The sequence below is a fragment of the Ranitomeya imitator genome, chromosome 2, assembly GCF_032444005.1.
Source record: "Ranitomeya imitator isolate aRanImi1 chromosome 2, aRanImi1.pri, whole genome shotgun sequence".
Taxonomy (NCBI): domain Eukaryota; kingdom Metazoa; phylum Chordata; class Amphibia; order Anura; family Dendrobatidae; genus Ranitomeya; species Ranitomeya imitator.
The window spans coordinates 469310433-469331751 of record NC_091283.1 but is presented as its reverse complement, the minus strand read 5'-3'; the positions used below and the strand labels follow the sequence as shown (position 1 = coordinate 469331751).

The window sequence follows — 21319 nt, the reverse complement described above, 5'->3', positions numbered from 1 at the left end:
ACGTCCTCTTGTATTCATGCTGCGGCTCCGGCGTACTTTGTCTGCCCTGTTGAGGGCAGAGCAAAGTACTGCAGTGCGCAGGTGCCGGGCCTCTCTGACCTTTCTCAGCGCCTGCACACTGCAGTACTTTGCTCTGCCCTCAACAAGGCAGATAAGTACACCTGCGCCGGAGCTGCGGCGTGAAGACGAGAAGACGTCATCTGATGAAGATACATCTCTAAGGAAGCTGAATTGGCTTTGGGTCCTCCATGCCCTTAGTACTTTCTGAGGATGGGGATGCACTAGCATCCATGTATTGATCCAACTAGAAAAGTGATGACCTGTAATGATAGTGTGTCCTTGGGAGAGATCCTGGAGAATGTTTGCTCTGCGGAGATAATGAGCATGCTTTAGATTGAAAATCTAGTTTGGCAGGTTTCAATATGTTAAGATTTTTGGAGCCACATTCTTTTTGCTGGCCGACTGTATTGTCTAGGTAATCTATACGTCTTCTTTTATTTATTTTTTTTACTTTTTCCTAAGGTAAAAATATTGTCCCAGGTTAGAAAAACATGTCCGCTTTTTTTTCAGAAACGGTGCCACACCTCTTTCTCTCTCTCTCTCTCTTTCTCTCTTTCTCTCTTTTTCTTTCGCTTTCTCTCTCTTTCTATCTTTCTCTTTCTTTCTTTCTTTCTTTTTCTCTCTTTCTATCTTTCTCTTTCTTTCTTTCTTTCTTTCTCTTTCTCTCTTTCTTTCTTTCTCTTTCTTTCTCTCTCTTTCTTTCTCTCTCTTTCTCTCTTTTTCTTTCTCTTTCTCTCTCTCTCTTTCTCTCTCTTTCTCTCTCTTTCTCTCTCTTTCTCTTTCTCTCTTTCTCTCTTTCTCTCTTTCTCTCTTTCTCTCTTTCTCTCTTTCTCTCTTTCTCTCTTTCTCTCTTTCTCTCTTTCTCTCTTTCTCTCTTTCTCTCTTTCTCTCTTTCTCTCTTTCTCTCTTTCTCTTTCTCTCTTTCTCTCTCTCTCTCTTTCTCTCTCTCTCTTTCTCTCTCTTTCTCTCTCTTTCTCTCTCTCTCTCTTTCTCTTTCTCTCTCTCTTTCTCTCTCTCTTTCTCTCTCTTTCTCTCTTTCTCTCTCTTTCTCTCTCTTTCTCTCTCTCTCTCTTTCTCTCTCTCTCTTTCTCTCTCTCTCAGTTCAATTCAAATGAGCTTTATTGGCAGGACTAAGTACACGTTAGCATTGCCAAAGCATATGGTAAAAATATGGGGGTGGGGGAGGGAGGAATATAGAGGTCCAGGTTATATCAGGCTCCTCTTAGTCAGGAGATAGGGGATGTTTCCAGGGTGGTGTATTGGATTCCATGACATATCCGGCTCTTTAGTTGGGGGATAGGGATATGTCCAGTGTTGGGGTACAGGAGTCCATGACATATCAGGCTCCTCTTAGTCTGTGGCAGGCACTGACATATTCCGCTGCTATGGCCGCTGCACTTTCCTCTTTCCCCAGTATTATCGGCAGTTTCTATTCCTCCTCTATGGAGGTGAAGTCTGGGAGGAGATCAGACAGTCTCTTGAAGTGAGTGTCCCTCACTGCGGAGTATTTGGGGCACCTCAGCAGGAAGTGGGCCTCATCCTCCACGGCCTCCTGGGGGCACTGCTGGCAGAGTCTGCTCTCTCGGGGCAGGTAGTTCTGTCGGTGCCGCCCGGATTCGATGAGTAGGCTGTGGGCGCTAAAGGTACCTTCACACATAACGATTTCGTTACCGATATCGTTGCAACATCACGCTTTTTGTGACGTAGCAACAATCCCGCTAACTATCTCATTATCTGTGACAACGACCAACGATCAGGCCCCTGCTGGGAGATCGTTGGTCGTTGGGGAATGATCAGGACCTTTTTTTGGTCACTGATCACCCGCTGTCATCGTTGGATCGGCGTATGTGACGCCGATCCAATGATGTGTTCACTTGTGACCAGGGTAAATATCGGGTTACTAAGCGCAGGGCCGCGCTTAGTAACCCAATATTTACCCTGGTCACCATTGTAAAAGTTAAAAAAAAAAAAAAACAGTACATACTCGCATTCCGATGTTTGTCACGTTCCCCGCCGTCAGCTTCCCTGCACTGACTGTCAGCGCCGGCCGTAAAGCAGAGCACAGCGGTGACGCGGCCCTACACTTAGTAACCCGATATTTACCCTGGTTACCCGGGGACTTCGGCATAGTTGAAGACAGTTTCAACGATGCCGAAGTCTTTCCCCTGATCGTTGGTCACTGGAGAGAGCTGTCTGTGTGACAGCTCCCCAGCGACCACACAACAACTTACCAACGATCACGGCCAGGTAGTATCACTGGTCGTGATCGTTGGTAAGTCGTTTAGTGTAACGGTACCTTTAGTCTGTACCGGCTCAGGATCTGTCGATCTTTGGGGTTTTCTAGTTTCTCTAGATATGGGGCCAGTTTGTACTCCCTCTGTAGATTCTGGTATATTTGCTCTTCGCGGCGAGGTACAAGGCGCCATCATGGGCCGCAGACCCGCCCGCTGTTACAGATACTGCAAAAACAAGCCCTATCCCAAATCCCGCTTCTGTTGGGGTGTCCCAGATCCTAAAATCAGGATGTTCGACTTGGGTCGTAAGAAGTCCAAGGTGGACGAGTTCCCACTATGTGGTCACATGGTCTCCGAGTATGAGCAGCTGTCATCTGAAGCTCTTGAGGCTGCCCGTATCTGTGCCAACAAGTACATGGTGAAGAGCTGTGGCAAGGACAGTTTCCACATCAGAGTGTGTCTCCACCCATTCCACGTCATCCGCATCAACAAAATGTTATCCTGCTCCGGCGCTGACAGGCTCCAGACTGGTATGCGTGGTACCTTTGGGAAACCTCAGGGCACAGTGGCCAGAGTCCACATTGGACAGGTGATCATGTCCATCTGTACCAAGACCTCAAACAAGGAGCATGTGGTGGAAGCTCTGCGCAGGGCCAAGTTCAAGTTCCCTGGACGTCAGAAGATCCACATTTACAAGAAGTGGGGCTTCACAAAGTTCAGCACAGAGAACTTTGTGGAAATGGTCGCTGAGAAGCGTCTCATTCCTGATGGCTGCGGCGTGAAGTACATCCCTAACCGAGGTCCCCTGGATCACTGGAGGGCACTGCATGCTGCATAGGGGGCTGCACTTTTAATTGGTCATGGGTCTTTTCATGGCTCTCTTTCTCTCTCTCTTTCTCTCTCGCTCCTCAAAATTCTATGCCAGAGAAACCAAAACGGATCCGGCGCATCAATGTTTCACTATTTGCATCGGATCCGTTGTTTGCAAAAATCGACGGATTATGCCTGAAGGAAAAAAAACTGATGTGTGAAAGTAGCCTTAAGCGGTAATTTCCACAATTGGTTGTTAAAAAAATTTTTTTTTTAAAAATTCCTTTTTTCAGATAATCTTATAAATGTGTCCCTGCTGTGTACTGTGTAATGGAGTGTCTGACCGTGCAGGAACATGGTCTGATCATAACACAGCTCCTGGGCAGGGGAGGATCGAAAAAGAGTATACAGACAGGATGCCATTGGATCCCAGCTGATTCTTTCTGTGAGGCAGGCAAAACATTTATCTGCCTGTTTTTAAACCATAGTAACATAGTAACATAGTAACATAGTTAGTAAGGCCGAAAAAAGACATTTGTCCATCCAGTTCAGCCTATATTCCATCATAATAAATACCCAGATCTACGTCCTTCTACAGAACCTAATAATTGTATGATACAATATTGTTCTGCTCCAGGAAGACATCCAGGCCTCTCTTGAACCCCTCGACTGAGTTTGCCATCACCACCTCCTCAGGCAAGCAATTCCAGATTCTCACTGCCCTAACAGTAAAGAATCCTCTTCTATGTTGGTGGAAAAACCTTCTCTCCTCCAGACGCAAAGAATGCCCCCTTGTGCCCGTCACCTTCCTTGGTATAAACAGATCCTCAGCGAGATATTTGTATTGTCCCCTTATATACTTATACATGGTTATTAGATCGCCCCTCAGTCGTCTTTTTTCTAGACTAAATAATCCTAATTTCGCTAATCTATCTGGGTATTGTAGTTCTCCCATCCCCTTTATTAATTTTGTTGCCCTCCTTTGTACTCTCTCTAGTTCCATTATATCCTTCCTGAGCACCGGTGCCCAAAACTGGACACAGTACTCCATGTGCGGTCTAACTAGGGATTTGTACAGAGGCAGTATAATGCTCTCATCATGTGTATCCAGACCTCTTTTAATGCACCCCATGATCCTGTTTGCCTTGGCAGCTGCTGCCTGGCACTGGCTGCTCCAGGTAAGTTTATCATTAACTAGGATCCCCAAGTCCTTCTCCCTGTCAGATTTACCCAGTGGTTTCCCGTTCAGTGTGTAATGGTGATATTGATTCCCTCTTCCCATGTGTATAACCTTATATTTATCATTGTTAAACCTCATCTGCCACCTTTCAGCCCAAGTTTCCAACTTATCCAGATCCATCTGTAGCAGAATACTATCTTCTCTTGTATTAACTGCTTTACATAGTTTTGTATCATCTGCAAATATCGATATTTTACTGTGTAAACCTTCTACCAGATCATTAATGAATATGTTGAAGAGAACAGGTCCCAATACTGACCCCTGCGGTACCCCACTGGTCACAGCGACCCAGTTAGAGGCTATACCATTTATAACCACCCTCTGCTTTCTATCACTTAGCCAGTTACTAACCCATTTACACACATTTTCCCCCAGACCAAGCATTCTCATTTTGTGTACCAACCTCTTGTGCGGCACGGTATCAAACGCTTTGGAAAAATCGAGATATACCACGTCCAATGACTCACCGTGGTCCAGCCTATAGCTTACCTCTTCATAAAAACTGATTAGATTGGTTTGACAGGAGCGATTTCTCATAAACCCATGCTGATATGGAGTTAAACAGTTATTCTCATTGAGATAATCCAGAATAACATCCCTCAGAAACCCTTCAAATATTTTACCAACAATAGAGGTTAGACTTACTGGCCTATAATTTCCAGGTTCACTTTTAGAGCCCTTTTTGAATATTGGCACCACATTTGCTATGCGCCAGTCCTGCGGAACAGACCCTGTCGCTATAGAGTCACTAAAAATAAGAAATAATGGTTTATCTATTACATTACTTAGTTCTCTTAGTACTCGTGGGTGTATGCCATCCGGACCCGGAGATTTATCTATTTTAATCTTATTTAGCCGGTTTCGAACCTCTTCTTGGGTTAGATTGGTGACCCTTAATATAGGGTTTTCATTGTTTCTTGGGATTTCACCTAGCATTTCATTTTCCACCGTGAATACCGTGGAGAAGAAGGTGTTTAATATGTTAGCTTTTTCCTCGTCATCTACAACCATTCTTTCCTCACTATTTTTTAAGGGGCCTACATTTTCAGTTTTTATTCTTTTACTATTGATATAGTTGAAGAACAGTTTGGGATTAGTTTTACTCTCCTTAGCAATGTGCTTCTCTGTTTCCTTTTTGGCAGCTTTAATTAGTTTTTTAGATAAAGTATTTTTCTCCCTATAGTTTTTTAGAGCTTCAATGGTGCCATCCTGCTTTAGTAGTGCAAATGCTTTCTTTTTACTGTTAATTGCCTGTCTTACTTCTTTGTTTAGCCACATTGGGTTTTTCCTATTTCTAGTCCTTTTATTCCCACAAGGTATAAACCGCTTACTCTGCCTATTTAGGATGTTCTTAAACATTTTCCATTTATTATCTGTATTCTTATTTCTGAGGATATTGTCCCAGTCCACCAGATTAAGGGCATCTCTAAGCTGGTCAAACTTTGCCTTCCTAAAGTTCAGTGTTTTTGTGACTCCCTGACAAGTCCCCTTAGTGAAAGACAGGTGAAACTGCACAATATTGTGGTCGCTATTTCCTAAATGCCCAACCACCTGCAGATTTGTTATTCTGTCAGGTCTATTAGATAGTATTAGGTCTAAAAGTGCTGCTCCTCTGGTTGGATTCTGCACCAATTGTGAAAGATAATTTTTCTTGGTTATTAGCAGAAACCTGTTGCCTTTATGGGTTTCACAGGTTTCTGTTTCCCAGTTAATATCCGGGTAGTTAAAGTCCCCCATAACCAGGACCTCATTATGGGTTGCAGCTTCATCTATCTGCTTTAGAAGTAGACTTTCCATGCTTTCTGTTATATTTGGGGGTTTGTAACAGACCCCAATGAGAATTTTGTTACCATTTTTCCCTCCATGAATTTCAACCCATATGGACTCGACATCCTCATTCCCTTCGCTAATATCCTCCCTTAAAGTGGACTTTAGACAAGACTTTACATAGAGACAAACCCCTCCTCCTCTCCGATTTTTACGATCCTTTCTAAACAGACTGTAACCCTGTAAGTTAACTGCCCAGTCATAGCTTTCATCTAACCATGTCTCGGTTATTCCCACTATGTCAAAGTTACCTGTAGATATTTCTGCTTCTAGTTCTTCCATCTTGTTTGTCAGGCTTCTGGCGTTTGCGAGCATGCAGTTTAGAGGATTTTGTTTTGTTCCAATCTCCTCACTGTGGATTGTTTTAGAAATGTTCTTACCTCCTTTCTGAGTATGTTTTCCTGGGTCGTCTTTGTTCGAGTCTAATGTTTTTCTTCCCGTCCCCTCTTCTTCTAGTTTAACGCCCTCCTGATGAGTGTAGCGAGTCTTCTGGCGAATGTGTGTTTCCCAGGTTTGTTGAGGTGTAGTCCGTCTCTGGCGAGGAGTCCATCATACCAGTAATTCACACCGTGGTCCAGGAATCCAAATCCTTGTTGTCTGCACCATCGTCTTAGCCAGTTGTTTGCATCAAGGATCCTGTTCCATCTCCTGGTGCCATGCCCGTCTACTGGAAGGATAGAAGAAAAAACTACCTGTGCATCCAGTTCCTTTACTTTCTTCCCCAACTCTTCAAAGTCCTTGCAGATTGTCGGTAGGTCCTTCCTTGCCGTGTCATTGGTGCCAACATGTATCAGAAGAAATGGGTGGACGTCCTTGGAGCTGAAGAGCTTTGGTATCCTATCGGTCACATCCTTGATCATCGCACCTGGAAGGCAGCATACTTCTCTTGCAGTTATGTCCGGTCTGCAGATGGCTGCTTCTGTGCCTCTCAGTAGTGAGTCTCCCACCACCACCACTCTTCGTTGCTTCTTGGCTGTACTTTTTGCTGTCACTTGTTGCTGTGTGCCCTTTTCTTTTTTGCTTGCTGGTATTGCTTCATTCTTAGGTGTGCCATCTTCATCCTCTACAAAGATTTGATATCGGTTCTTCAGTTGTGTGGTTGGTGATTTCTCCATGGTCTTCTTGCTTCTTTTGGTCACATGCTTCCACTCATCTGCTTTTGGAGGTTCTCTGACACTTTTTTCACCTTCTGTGACCAGTAGAGATGCTTCTGTTCTGTCTAGAAAGTCTTCATTCTCTTTGATGAGTTTCAAAGTTGCTATTCTTTCTTCCAGACCCCGCACCTTTTCTTCTAAAAGGGCCACTAGTCTACACTTCTGACAGGTGAAATTGGATTCTTCTTCTGGTCGATCTGTGAACATGTAGCACATGCTGCAGCTCACCATGTAGGTTGTCACATCTGCCATGTTGCTCCTAGATCCTGCTGACTTGCTGTGTGTTTTCCTTCTTGTGTAATCTACTCAGCCAAGCTCTCTTGCAATAATGTCCTACAGGCGCGCGGTTTGGTGATGCTTTCGAAGCAGCTGGTCCCGGCTGTACCCAACGATCTTCTAGCTTAGGGAGACTTCGCTTCTCCCAGAAGGCACCTGGAATATGCAAATTAGCCTCCTGAAGCTTGAATCCCTGGTTTGGTGATGCTTTCGAAGCAGCTGGTCCCGGCTGTACCCAACGATCTTCTAGCTTAGGGAGACTTCGCTTCTCCCAGAAGGCACCTGGAATATGCAAATTAGCCTCCTGAAGCTTGAATCCCTGGTTTGGTGATGCTTTCGAAGCAGCTGGTCCCGGCTGTACCCAACGATCTTCTAGCTTAGGGAGACTTCGCTTCTCCCAGAAGGCACCTGGAATATGCAAATTAGCCTCCTGAAGCTTGAATCCCTGGTTTGGTGATGCTTTCGAAGCAGCTGGTCCCGGCTGTACCCAACGATCTTCTAGCTTAGGGAGACTTCGCTTCTCCCAGAAGGCACCTGGAATATGCAAATTAGCCTCCTGAAGCTTGAATCCCTGGTGTGGTGATGCTTTCGAAGCAGCTGGTCCCGGCTGTACCCAACGATCTTCTAGCTTAGGGAGACTTCGCTTCTCCCAGAAGGCACCTGGAATATGCAAATTAGCCTCCTGAAGCTTGAATCCCTGGTTTGGTGATGCTTTCGAAGCAGCTGGTCCCGGCTGTACCCAACGATCTTCTAGCTTAGGGAGACTTCGCTTCTCCCAGAAGGCACCTGGAATATGCAAATTAGCCTCCTGAAGCTTGAATCCCTGGTTTGGTGATGCTTTCGAAGCAGCTGGTCCCGGCTGTACCCAACGATCTTCTAGCTTAGGGAGACTTCGCTTCTCCCAGAAGGCACCTGGAATATGCAAATTAGCCTCCTGAAGCTTGAATCCCTGGTGTGGTGATGCTTTCGAAGCAGCTGGTCCCGGCTGTACCCAACGATCTTCTAGCTTAGGGAGACTTCGCTTCTCCCAGAAGGCACCTGGAATATGCAAATTAGCCTCCTGAAGCTTGAATCCCTGGTTTCCATATAACCATATAACATGAAATCCACCGCACTCCCTATGTGGAAGATCTTAGAACAGAAATGTAACTTTTTGAAATTTGCTAATTTATTCAAACAAAGAAATAACATTGGATCAAAACAGGCCAGTACACAAGACGTAGGAGCGCCGCTCTCTCCTTCCAGGGCTTCACGCCTTCCTCATCAGCAAGACGCAGTTGCGCCGCTGTTTTTCCCCATTAAGGCTTTACCCTATAACGGATTTCCCTTCTGGCCGTATTTCCTACCCAAACACCTACAAGACGCAGACGCACTGCCGTTTTTCACAACTAAGGCTATTTCCATATACGAATCCCTCTCTAGGCTATTTTTATGGTCCCACCACCAACAAGACGCAGATGCGCCGTTAGTATTTCATATTAAGGCTATATCCATAAACAATTTATATTGTGGGCCGTATTCACCATCAGTTTATCAGCAAGACGCTGTCGTGCCGCTATCTTTTTTCTTTAAGGTTGCACCTAAAGACGTATCATTCACTAGGCTACATTCATTAGGAAGTAATACCTGCCCCTGGATACCACAGGGACAACGCCCTTTCTATTATTTTCTACTTAAACCTGGATTTAGTGCGACCCTAGAGTAAGACCCGGGAGGGTCGAAACGTCAACCATTCTGAGTCGCATACACAATTTGTATCAATTGCCTTGTGTTTTGATCCGATGTTATTTCTTTTGTTTGAATAAATTAGCAATTTTCAAAAAGTTACATTTCTGTTCTAAGATATTCCACATAGGGAGTGCGGTGGATTTCATGTTATATTGACATTAGACCCTATGGTCTGTCGCACCAGCACCCCGACTCAATATAGAGTGCAGGCCAATACCTATATTTATGTTTTTAAACCATGTTTTACTTCAAAGAAAGAATCGGCTATGAACCCCTGCTGTCCTGTCTGTATACTCTTTTAAACTCATCTAGTTGTGGAAGTTGACTTATGTTAATCTATTGATTAAAATCAACTTTTGTTATTGGGAAAACCCCTTTAAGGCCGGGTCACACTAGCGTATGGCATGTGATGAGAGCATCGGATGCGATATGCTAATGACCCTCGGCTCCTGCTCTGCTGCGAGCGGCACCCGAGCGTCATGAGTCTGTGCTCCGAGCCTGTCGCACAGAAGGAATCGAAGCACAGCTGCGGGGGAGGCGGAGAAATGAATTTCTCAATCTCCTCCATTGTGGGGTCAGCGTATAACGCACATCACTCGGATGATATCTGAGTGATGTGCGTTGTCTCACTCGCACCCATACGCTTATATGGATGCGAGCGAGCAGAGACTTGGCCGAGTGTCGGTGACAATCGCAGCACTGAAAACGGACAAAGGGAAAAAACTGTTAGAGCTTTCCCATAGTAGAATACTGGTCCGAGTGCTATGCAAATTTTTTTTTTTTTTTTATCGCTTAGCACTCGTCTGTATTACGTTGTAGTGTGACCCGCGGCCTAAGATGCATGCTTGGCTGCCTCTGAAATCTGACTCCTCCGACCTTACAGCAGAGCACTGGAGACTGGGTTCCCTCATTGTGATGATCAGTGAAGATCCCATTGGGTGGATTTTCGCTAATATAACTTTGATTGTAGCTAACCCTCCTTTTTGTTATTTCAAAGCAAATTTTCCGTGTGGCCTAAATTTATCTGAAAACGGACAATTTTTTTTTTTTTTTAGTTATACGACACTTATTGACTAGCCCTAGACTCATGGAGACGCCAACTGTTGTATGGATTCTACAATATAGATAATATGTATGATTGTTTACTTATGACCAGAGTGTGTATATGTGTGTGTATATGTGCATGTGTGTGTATATGTATGTATGTGCATTTGTGTGTGTATGTGCATATGTGTGCATGTATATGTATGTATGTGCATGTGTGTGTAATAATATATAAATATATAGAATACCCGATGAGTTAGTATCGGGCCACCATCTAGTGTGTATATATGTGTATGTATATATGTGTATGTGTGTGTGTGTATATATATATATATATATATATATATATATATATATATATATATATATATATATATATATATATATATATATATATATATATATATATATATATATATATATATATATATATTTTATTTATTGTGTGTATATATGTATGTATATAGTGGTATGACTGCATTGGTGCTTGTCCCCAATTAAAATTACCATATCTTTTTTTTTTTGGAGTCATGAGAGATCTAGTGCAGAAGCCACATGCAAACCAGGATGGACGCTCACTGGGCTGTGTCGGTGCACTTGGCCCGCTTCTCCGCCCTGTGCACTTCCATCATTATTTAAAACTAGATGGTGGCCCGATTCTAACGCATCGGGTATTCTAGAATATGCATGTCCACGTAGTATATTGCACAGTGATGTAGTATACAGCACAGTCACGTAGTATATTGGCCAGTCACGTAGTATATTGCCCAGCCACGTATGTAACAGGTTAAAAAATAAAAAATAAACATATACTCACCCTCCGAGGGCCCCTTGTAGTTCCGGCGCCTGTGTGCGGTGCACGCGGCAGCTTCCGATCCCAGGATTGGTATGAGCGCAGGACCTGTGATGATGTCGCGGTCACATGACCGTGACGTCATGGAAGGTCCTTCTCGCATAGCATCTTTGGAACCGAAACCTGCCGCTTGCACTGCCGAGGACAGCACGCACGTCGGAGGGTGAGAATAACCTTTTTTTATTATTATTTTTAACATTAGATCGTTTTACTATTGCTGCATGCGCAGCATCAATAGTAAAAAGTTGGTCACACAGGGTTAATAGCTGCATAACCGGAGTGCGTTACACCGCGCTCCGGTAACGCTGGCATTAACCCTGTGTGAGGGCTGACTGGATGACTGGAGGGGAGTATGGAACGGGCACTGACTGCGGGGAGGAAAGAGCAGCCATATTGCCGCCGGACTGTGGCAGTCGCTGATTGGTCGTGGCAATGGTCGTGGGTGTTTTGCCACGACCAGTCAGCGACTTGGATTCCATGAAAGACAGAGACTTGTGACCATCACTATTCCGGCAATGTCAATATGCTTATGGGTGTACACACACCCTTTTTAAAGATGAAAATTTCTAGTACCAAATTACTCAGAAGGTAAATTTACCCAATTAAAGGGTTGTATTACAAATTGACATTTATTGATTTTCTTTAAAAAAAAAATAAAATAAAATGGTAGATTTATTAAAATGACAATAGTGAACCTTTGTTTTCCTCTTAATTTTGACTCATACGTTTTTGGAGTCTGATGTACTTTGCTAATGATTTTCTTACATTATGAGATAATGCTGGCCTACCTATACCAGGGCTGCAGCCCATGGCTTAATACGGCATTATTTGGATAGTTATTTTTCATAGTGCACAAATAGCACCCCGAACAAGTTTCGCCTCTACAGGCTTCCTCAGGGAGCAGCTGGGGCTATATTAAATACTGAAGTAGAGTGCAAAATCCTTTTAAAGCCTCTGCTTCTGGGGCCAATGTATCTCACAGTGTGTCATCCACCAGAAGGCCCACCCTGGTTGTGATGTGTAGTACATGTTGTGGAAAACCTGTCATACAAGTGTCACAAGACAGTCAGCTGAGAAAGCTAGACTCTGCTTCTTCACTTTACTAAAATGCCATATTTCACGGCTTGTGGCTTTAATGTTTTACTCTGAGAAAACGAAAACGTTTGTGTTCAGTCTTTTTTTTATTTTTATGAAAGGGCCAGTTGTACAGATAAAAATGAGAACAATGAAATCTTGCAATAACAAACAAAATTACAACCCATTTTAAGAGGAAGCGGCAGATGCCTTGAAGACAAAATAAGCAATGGTAATGTTTCTTACAGTAAAAGAATCTATCATAAGAACAATTAAGACAAAAAAGGAAAAGGGGGCAGGGAAGAAGCACCAAGGAAGAAAGGTAGAGAGAGGAGGTAAGATGAGGAGGATACAGAGCGTATGTATATCAGATTTATGTTCTCAGCACCAACCCAGGTCCAGCCAAGAGTAGAGACTGTGCCTACTGAAAGATCTTACGAAAATCTGTTGAGTCATGAAACAAACTCTGATTGCCCCAGAGTTTCGTATATTTATCTGAATGCCCAGAGCTTTCTGCAGGTACCGTTCGGCCATGGAGGTCACTTGGGACGATGCCAGTGTCTTGGGATCACAGAGCGGGCCGTTAATCGAAATCCGAGAATATCTTTCTTCTGGTAGGTCATTGAAGAGGGTTAGATGCGAACGAGCTATTTGAGGGCTGTTTACTACCCTACCACCGTGATTACCTGGTACCCTGAATATACCTAGTCTTACTGCATTCCCACCCAATTTGGAGCATAGCGCCTTTCTCTTGTTCACAACACCAGCAGGTGCCTGAGACGGAAGGAAATGTAGCATGTAACTTTGGGTAGTGTATCATCTCGTGAGGATTTTGTAATCTGCTTTTATGAGCGAGAAGACACAGCTTGTTCATGCACATTCAGTTGTTGAGTACGGTTCGCACTAGGCGTTTTTTCCAACTTTTTTTTTTCTGCAGCAAAAGCTGATCTCTTGGTAGTCAAGACCTGCAGAAAACAAACACATGTTTTTCGCGACAATTTTGATTTGTTTTTTTTTTCTGTCTTTTGTGTGGGTTTTGGCAGGCTATATTTCTCTTCATGCTGATAAAATTTATTGTTGGAATAAAAAAGTCCTGTTCCATAGAAAAAGGTATTGGCACTAAAAACGCATCGAAACCTGATGCCTGCTTTTTTTCACCACCCATTCAAGTCAGTTGGTGAAAAATGATGAAAAATGCTGAAAGTAACATGCTCTATGTCCAAAAACCACGCAAAACACAAAATACTGATGACAAAAAACAATGTGTGCATGAGATTCTGTAATCTCATAGGCTTTGCTGGTATTGTAAAACACAGCTGAAAATTAGCATAAAAACACTGCAAAAACGCCCTGTGAACATACCCTCATAGAAGCTATTTTTAGTTCCGTGGATATCACCCTCTCTGTTCACTGTTAGGCTACGTTCACATTTGCGTCTTTGGACGCAGCGTCGTCGACGCAACGCATAATGCATGTCAAACGCATACACAACGCAGCGTTTTTTGACGCATGCGTTGTTCTCTAAATTTAATTAAGATTCACAACGCCCAAAAAAGTGTCAAGACACTAAATCACTTGCATTTAACTCAAAAAGCGCATGCGTCGACCAACGCAGGCACCTGCGCCTTATGCGTTTTACATTGTCACTAATGTGATTTTTAGACGCATGTACGACGCAAGTGCGTTGCATGCATTGATTATCAAAAATGTGACGCAGGAAAAAATGCTACATGTAGCGTCGTACGTGCCCTGTCTGGTGCGCCAAATTGACGCATGCGTCGGTATGTGTCGACGACACTGCGCCCAAAGACGCAAATGTGAACGTAGCCTTGCATCTCCCCTCTTATGGAAGCAGTCTCTGCTTTAGGAGACGTTCGGTATTTGGTCAGTATTTTACGTCAGTATTTTACCTCAGGATTTGGTCAGTATTTTACCTCATTATTTGGCCAGTATTTTACATCAGTATTTGTAAGCCAAAACCAGGAGAGGGTGATAAATACAGAAGTGGTGACGTGTTTCTATTATACTTTTCCACTGATTGTTCCACACCTGATTTTGGCTGATGAAAACACTGGTGTGAACGTAGCCTTATATTAACCCCTTTCTGTCCTCGGACGGGATAGTACGTCCGAGGTCAGAACCCCTGCTTTGATGCGGGCTCCGGCGGTGAGCCCGCATCAAAGCCGGGACATGTCAGCTGTTTTGAACTAGCTAAATGCCACTGTCAATCGCTAACAGTGGCATTTAACCAGCACTTCAAGGCGGCTGGAAATGCGCGCATCGCTGACCCCCGTCACATGATCGGGGGTCAGCGATGCTTCTGTATAGAAACCACAGAGGTCCTTGAGACCTCTATGGTTACTGATCCCCGGTAGCTGTGAGCGCCACCCTGTGGTCGGCGCTCATAGCACACCTGCATTTCTGCTGCATAGCAGCGATCTGATGATCGCTCCTATGTAGCAGAGGCGATCGAGTTGTTCCAGCTTCAAGCCTCCTATGGAGGCTATTGAAGCATGGCAAAAGTAAAAAAAACTGAAAAAAATATAAAAGTTTAAATCGCCCCCTTTCACCCCATTCAAAATAAATCAATAAAAAATAAATAAACATACACATATTTGGTATTGCCGCATTCAGAATCGCCCGATCTATCAGTAAAAAAAAAAAGCATTAACCTGATCGCTAAACAGCGAAGCGAAAAAAAAATTTGAAACGCCAGAATTACATTTTTTTGGTAGCCGCGACATTGCATTAAAATGCAATAACAGGCGATCAAAAGAATGTATCTGCACCGAAATGGTATAATTAAAAAATGCCAGCTCAGTACGCAAAAAATAAGCCCTCGACCGACCCCAGATCATGAAAAATGGAGACGTTACGGGTATCGGAAAATAGCGCAATTTTGTTTCTTTTATTTTGCAAAGTTAGGAATTTTTTTTCACCACTTAGATAAAAAAAATAATCTAGTCATGTTAGGTGTCTATGAACTCGTAATGACCTGGAGAATCATAATTTCAGGTCCGTTTTAGTGTTTAGTGAACCTAGCAAAAAAGCCAAACAAAAAACAAGTGTGGGACTGCACTTTTCTCCATCGTCTCATTGGGGGACACAGGACTGTGGGTGTATGCTATTGCCGCCAGGAGGCTGACACTAAGTAGACAAAAAAAAAAGTTAGCTCCTCCTCCATAGTATACACCTTGACACTGGCCCTGACAGCTCCAGTTTATGCTTAGTGTCCGTAGGAGGCACATCTCTGGGTTTTCCCAGATACATTCTACCTTGAGGATAAGATAGGGGCGACGGACCTTTTTGAAGGGGTCCGATCTCCCCAAACCAACAACGGGCGAGCACGTGTGAGTGTCGCCTCCACGTATCCTTTCCCGCGACGTGGGATTGCCGGACTAAAAACCTGACCACCCTGAGGTAACGAAATCCTAGGTTGTACAGGCATTCATGCATTGTCCGTGCAGCCTCCACTTCAATCACCAATGCATTGGACTGCGGTGCTTAAAGGAGGCAGACGGTCCCTCTCCTCACCTTCTGAAGGGTAAAGGAGTTAGGGTGCCTGCACCGTCTTTTTTTCCCCATATGTGTGTGTATGTATGTGTATATATGTATGTATGTGTGTATATATATATATATATATATATATATATATATATATATATATATATATATATATATATATATATATATATATATATATATATATATATATATATATGGATTTACGTGTATGCCTCTCTTCTAACCTGATGTGTTGTCAGAGGCTGCGGGGGGGGGGGGGGGGTCTCAGGTGGTAAAACGCCACTCTGCACTCAGTGCGGCGCCGGTTCCAGATTGTCTCTCCATAGCTAAAGCACGGGCGAAAGGCCCGCCCCTAGCAACTTTCTTCCGGCAGCCCGCTGCATCATGGTCTCTGTAGTTTCCTGCAGGATCATGGGCGGAAGTTCCGCCCCTAGCAACTTTCTTCCGGCGGCCCGCTGCATCATGGTCTCTGTAGTTTCCTGCAGGGTCATGGGCGGAAGTTCCGCCCCCTTCGGCGGCGCGTACTTCCGGTTTCGCACTCCCAGCGTTTCTAGGAGAGCGCAGGTATGGGGAAAATCAAGTCCCCTGCTTTGGCCTTTGCACGATCCTTATGGCGGCTCCTCCCCCTTTTTATGATCTTCATAAGGGAGGTTTTCTCTGCTCAGAGCTCGGTTTAGTGTGGTGCTCAGAACCGACGGGGACACAGGACTGGGGTAAGTGCTACTTCCCTCAGCCTGACAGCAGTTTTTTTGTTCTAAGACCCAGTAGCTCATAAGGCATTTCATAGCAGCAACAGCAGCAATAGTCATCATGTCTAAAAGGACTAAGTCTCACACAGTCCTGTATACCTCATGCATTACTTGCTGGGCTTCTTTTCCGCATGCGCAAACTAGCCATTTCTGTGAAGCTTGCGATTCCGAACGCGCTCAGGAGCCCCCGCCTGCTACCCCGCCTGCTATTCTGCCGGGTATGCCTGTATCTGAGACTGCGGCGTCTCCCCCTGAGTGGGTCGTATCCTTAACGCAATCTATGGCGTCTCTAACTAAGGCGGTTGAGTCCCTTCAAGCCCCTGTCAGGGACGTTCATCCATCTGTTTTGGAAAGATCCTCCGATTCTCAGGACCCTCCGGCCTGCAGGGGCCGTACTCCCTCTAGGCAGACGCGGGGGAAGCGTACCCATACAGCGTCTCCCGGTCCGTCGGGTGCATCTGCATCTGTGAATTCCGTCTCTCGGTCTCCCTCACCTGTGGGAGTGAGTGAACATGGTTCGGACTTTGACTCTGAAGGGTCTTTTGATTTAGAAGCTCCTGATTATCAGGAATCAGTTGACAGTCTCATTGAGGCCGTTAACCAGTCTTTGGGAGTAGAGGATGTAGCCACCTTACCTTCAGGTCATAAGGTGTCTTTTAAAAGATTCAAGCAACCTCATAAGGTGTTTTCTTCTCATCCTGAGTTTGAGGATTTAGTTCAATGTCACATGGAGCGACCGGATAAACGTTTCTTAGGCCGGAAGGCCCTGGGTACCAGGTATCCTTTCGCACCCGAGATTTGTAAAAAATGGGCAGAATCCCCTTCTGTGGATCCTCCCGTGTCCCGTTTGGCCTCTAACACACTGCTGTCTCTTCCTAATGGGTCAGCTATTAAAGATCCAACTGATCGGCTCTTAGAGAGTCTAGCTCGGTCGGTGTTTGAGGCTTCAGGGTCAGCCCTCGCGCCGTCTTTTGCGGCGACATGGGTTGCCAAGGCTATGATAGCTTGGTCAGAGTCCGTCACTAGGGCTCTTCAGGATAGGGAGTTTCCTGTAGAAGTGATAGAGATGTCTAATCAGATATCCTTGGCTGGGAATTATCTGATTAACCCCTTCATGACCCAGCCTATTTTGACCTTAAAGACCTTGCCGTTTTTTGCAATTCTGACCAGTGTCCCTTTATGAGGTAATAACTCAGGAACGCTTCAACGGATCCTAGCGGTTCTGAGATTGTTTTTTCGTGACATATTGGGCTTCATGTTAGTGGTAAATTTAGGTCAATAAATTCTGCGTTTATTTGTGATAAAAACGGAAATTTGGCGAAAATTTTGAAAATTTTGCAATTTTCACATTTTGAATTTTTATTCTGTTAAACCAGAGAGATATGTGACACAAAATAGTTAATAAATAACATTTCCCACATGTTTACTTTACATCAGCACAATTTTGGAAACAAAATTTTTTTTTTGTTAGGAAGTTATAAGGGTTAAAATTTGACCAGCGATTTTCTCATTTTTACAACGAAATTTACAAAACCATTTTTTTTAGAGACCACCTCACATTTGAAGTCAGTTTGAGGGGTCTATATGGCTGAAAATACCCAAAAGTGACACCATTCTAAAAACTGCACCCCTCAAGGTGCACAAAACCACATTCAAGAAGTTTATTAACCCTTCAGGTGCTTCACAGCAGCAGAAGCAACATGGAAGGAAAAAATGAACATTTAACTTTTTAGTCACAAAAATTATCTTTTAGCAACAATTTTTTTATTTTCCCAATGGTAAAAGGAGAAACTGAACCACGAAAGTTGTTGTCCAATTTGTCCTGAGTATGCTGATACCTCATATGTGGGGGTAAACCACTGTTTGGGCGCACGGCAGGGCTTGGAAGGGAAGGAGCGCCATTTGACTTTTTGAATCAAAAATTGGCTCCACTCTTTAGCGGACACCATGTCACGTTTGGAGAGCCCCCGTGTGCCTAAAAATTGGAGCTCCCCCACAAGTGACCCCATTTTGGAAACTAGACATCCCAAGGAACTTATCTAGATGCATAGTGAGCACTTTGAACCCCCAGGTGCTTCACAAATTGATCCGTAAAAATGAAAAAGTACTTTTTTTTCACAAAAAAATTCTTTTAGCCTCAATTTTTTCATTTTCACATGGGCAACAGGATAAAATGGATCCTAAAATGTGTTGGGAAATTTCTCCCTGAGTACACCGATACCTCACATGTAGGGGTAAACCACTGTTTGGGCACATGGTAAGGCTCGGAAGGGAAGGAGCGCCATTTGACTTTTTGAATGAAAAATTATTTCCATCGTTAGCGGACACCATGTCGCGTTTGGATAGCTCCTGCGTGCCTAAACATTGGCGCTCCCCCACAAGTGACCCCATTTTGCAAACTAGACCCCCCAAGGAACTTATTTAGATGCCTAGTGAGCACTTTAAACCCTCAGGTGCTTCAGAAATTGATCTGTAAAAATGAAAAAGTACTTTTTTTTCACAAAAAAATTCTTTTCGCCTCAATTTTTTCATTTTCACATGGGCAGTAGGATAAAATGGATCATAAAATTTGTTGGTCAATTTCTCCCGAGTACGCCGATACCTCATATGTGGGGGTAAACCACTGTTTGGGCGCACGGCAGGGCTCGGAAGGGATGGCACGCCATTTGGCTTTTTAAATGGAAAATTAGCTCCAATCATTAGCAGACACCATGTCACGTTTGGAGAGCCCCTGTGTGCCTAAACATTGGAGATCCCCCAGAAATGACACCATTTTGGAAACTAGACCCCCCAAGGAACTTATCTAGATGCACATTGAGCACTTTAAACCCCCAAGTGCTTCACAGAAGTTTGTAACGCAGAGCCATGAAAATAAAAATAAAAAATTATTTTCTCAAAAATGATCTTTTAGCCTGCAATTTTTTATTTTCCCAGGGGTAACAGGAGAAATTTGACCACAAAAGTTGTTGTCCAGTTTCTCCTGAGTACGCTGATATCCCATATGTGGGGGTAAATCACTGTTTGGGCACATGCCGGGGCTCGGAAGTGAAGTAGTGACGTTTTGAAATGCAGACTTTGATGGAATGCTCTGTGGGCGTCACGTTGCGTTTGCAGAGCCCCTGATGTGGCTTAACAGTAGAAACCCCCCACAAGTGACCCCATTTTGGAAACTAGACCCCGAAAGGAACTTATCTAGATGTGTGGTGAGCACTTTGAACCCCCAAGCGCTTCATAGAAGTTTATAATGCAGAGCCGTGAAAATAATAAATACGTTTTCTTTCCTCAAAAAAAATTATTTAGCCCAGAATTTTTTATTTTCCCAAGGGTTACAGGAGAAATTGGATCCCAAAAGTTGTTGTCCAGTTTCTCCTGAGTACGCTGATACCCCATGAGTGGGGGTAAACCACTGTTTGGGCACACGTCGGGGCTCAGAAGGGAAGTAGTGACTTTTGAAATGCAGACTTTGATGGAATGGTCTGCGGGTGTCACGTTGCGTTTGCAGAGCCCCTGATGTGCCTAAACAGTAGAAACCCCGACAAGTGACCCCATTTTAGAAACTAGACCCCCCAAGGAACTTATCTAGATATGTGGTGAGCACTTTGAACCCCCAAGTGCTTCACAGACGTTTACAACGCAGAGCCGTGAAAATAAAAAATCATTTTTCTTTCCTCAAAAATGATGTTTTAGCAAGCATTTTTTTAGATTCACAAGGGTAACAGGAGAAATTGGACCCCAGTAATTGTTGCGCAGTTTATCCTGAGTATGCTGGTACCCCATATGTGGGGGTAAACCACTGTTTGGGCACACGTCAGGGCTCGGAAGTGAGGGAGCACCATTTGACTTTTTGAATACGAGATTGGCTGGAATCAATGGTGGCGCCATGTTGCGTTTGGAGACCCCTGATGTGCCTAAACAGTGGTAACCCCTCAATTCTAACTCCAACACTAACCCCCACACCCCTAACCCTAATCCCAACTGTAGCCACAACCCTAATTCCAACCCTAACCACAACCCTAATTCCAACCCTAACCCTAAGGCTATGTGCCCACGTTGCGGATTCGTGTGAGATATTTCCGCACCATTTTTGAAAAATCCGCGGGTAAAAGGCACTGCGTTTTACCTGCGGATTTTCCGCGGATTTCCAGTGTTTTTTGTGCGGATTTCACCTGCGGATTCCTATTGAGGAACAGGTGTAAAACGCTGCGGAATCCGCACAAAGAATTGACATGCTGTGGAAAATACAACGCAGCGTTTCCGCGCGGTATTTTCCGCACCATGGGCACAGCGGATTTGGTTTTTCATATGTTTACATGGTACTGTAAACCTGATGGAACACTGCTGCGAATCCGCAGCGGCCAATCCACTGCGGATCCGCAGCCAAATCCGCACCGTGTGCACATAGCCTAATTCTAAAGGTATGTGCACACGCTGCGGAAAACGCTGCGGATCCGCAGCAGTTTCCCATGAGTTTACAGTTCAATGTAAACCTACGGGAAACAAAAATCGCTGTACACATGCTGCGGAAAAACTGCACGGAAACGCGGCGGTTTACATTCCGCAGCATGTCACTACTTTGTGCGGATTCCACAGCGGTTTTACAACTGCTCCAATAGAAAATCGCAGTTGTAAAACCGCAGTGAAATGCGCAGAAAAAACGCGGTAAATCCGCCATAAATCCGCAGCGGTTTAGCACTGCGGATTTATCAAATCCGCAGCGGAAAAATCCGCAGAGGACCAGAATACGT

At 44.3% G+C, this 21319-nt stretch overlaps 2 protein-coding genes across 2 annotated transcripts in view; both read left to right on the top strand.

Moving 5' to 3' along the window:
* Positions 1-21319, top strand: part of VAPB (VAMP associated protein B and C) — a 66001-nt gene that overhangs the window by 27248 nt on the left and 17434 nt on the right. The gene's annotated exons all lie outside the window — the stretch shown is intronic.
* Positions 2446-3168, top strand: LOC138664495 (large ribosomal subunit protein uL16-like). The gene has a single exon (XM_069751239.1). The coding sequence runs from the start codon at positions 2488-2490 to the stop codon at positions 3130-3132; it is 645 nt and encodes a 214-aa protein (XP_069607340.1). The 5' UTR covers positions 2446-2487; the 3' UTR covers positions 3133-3168.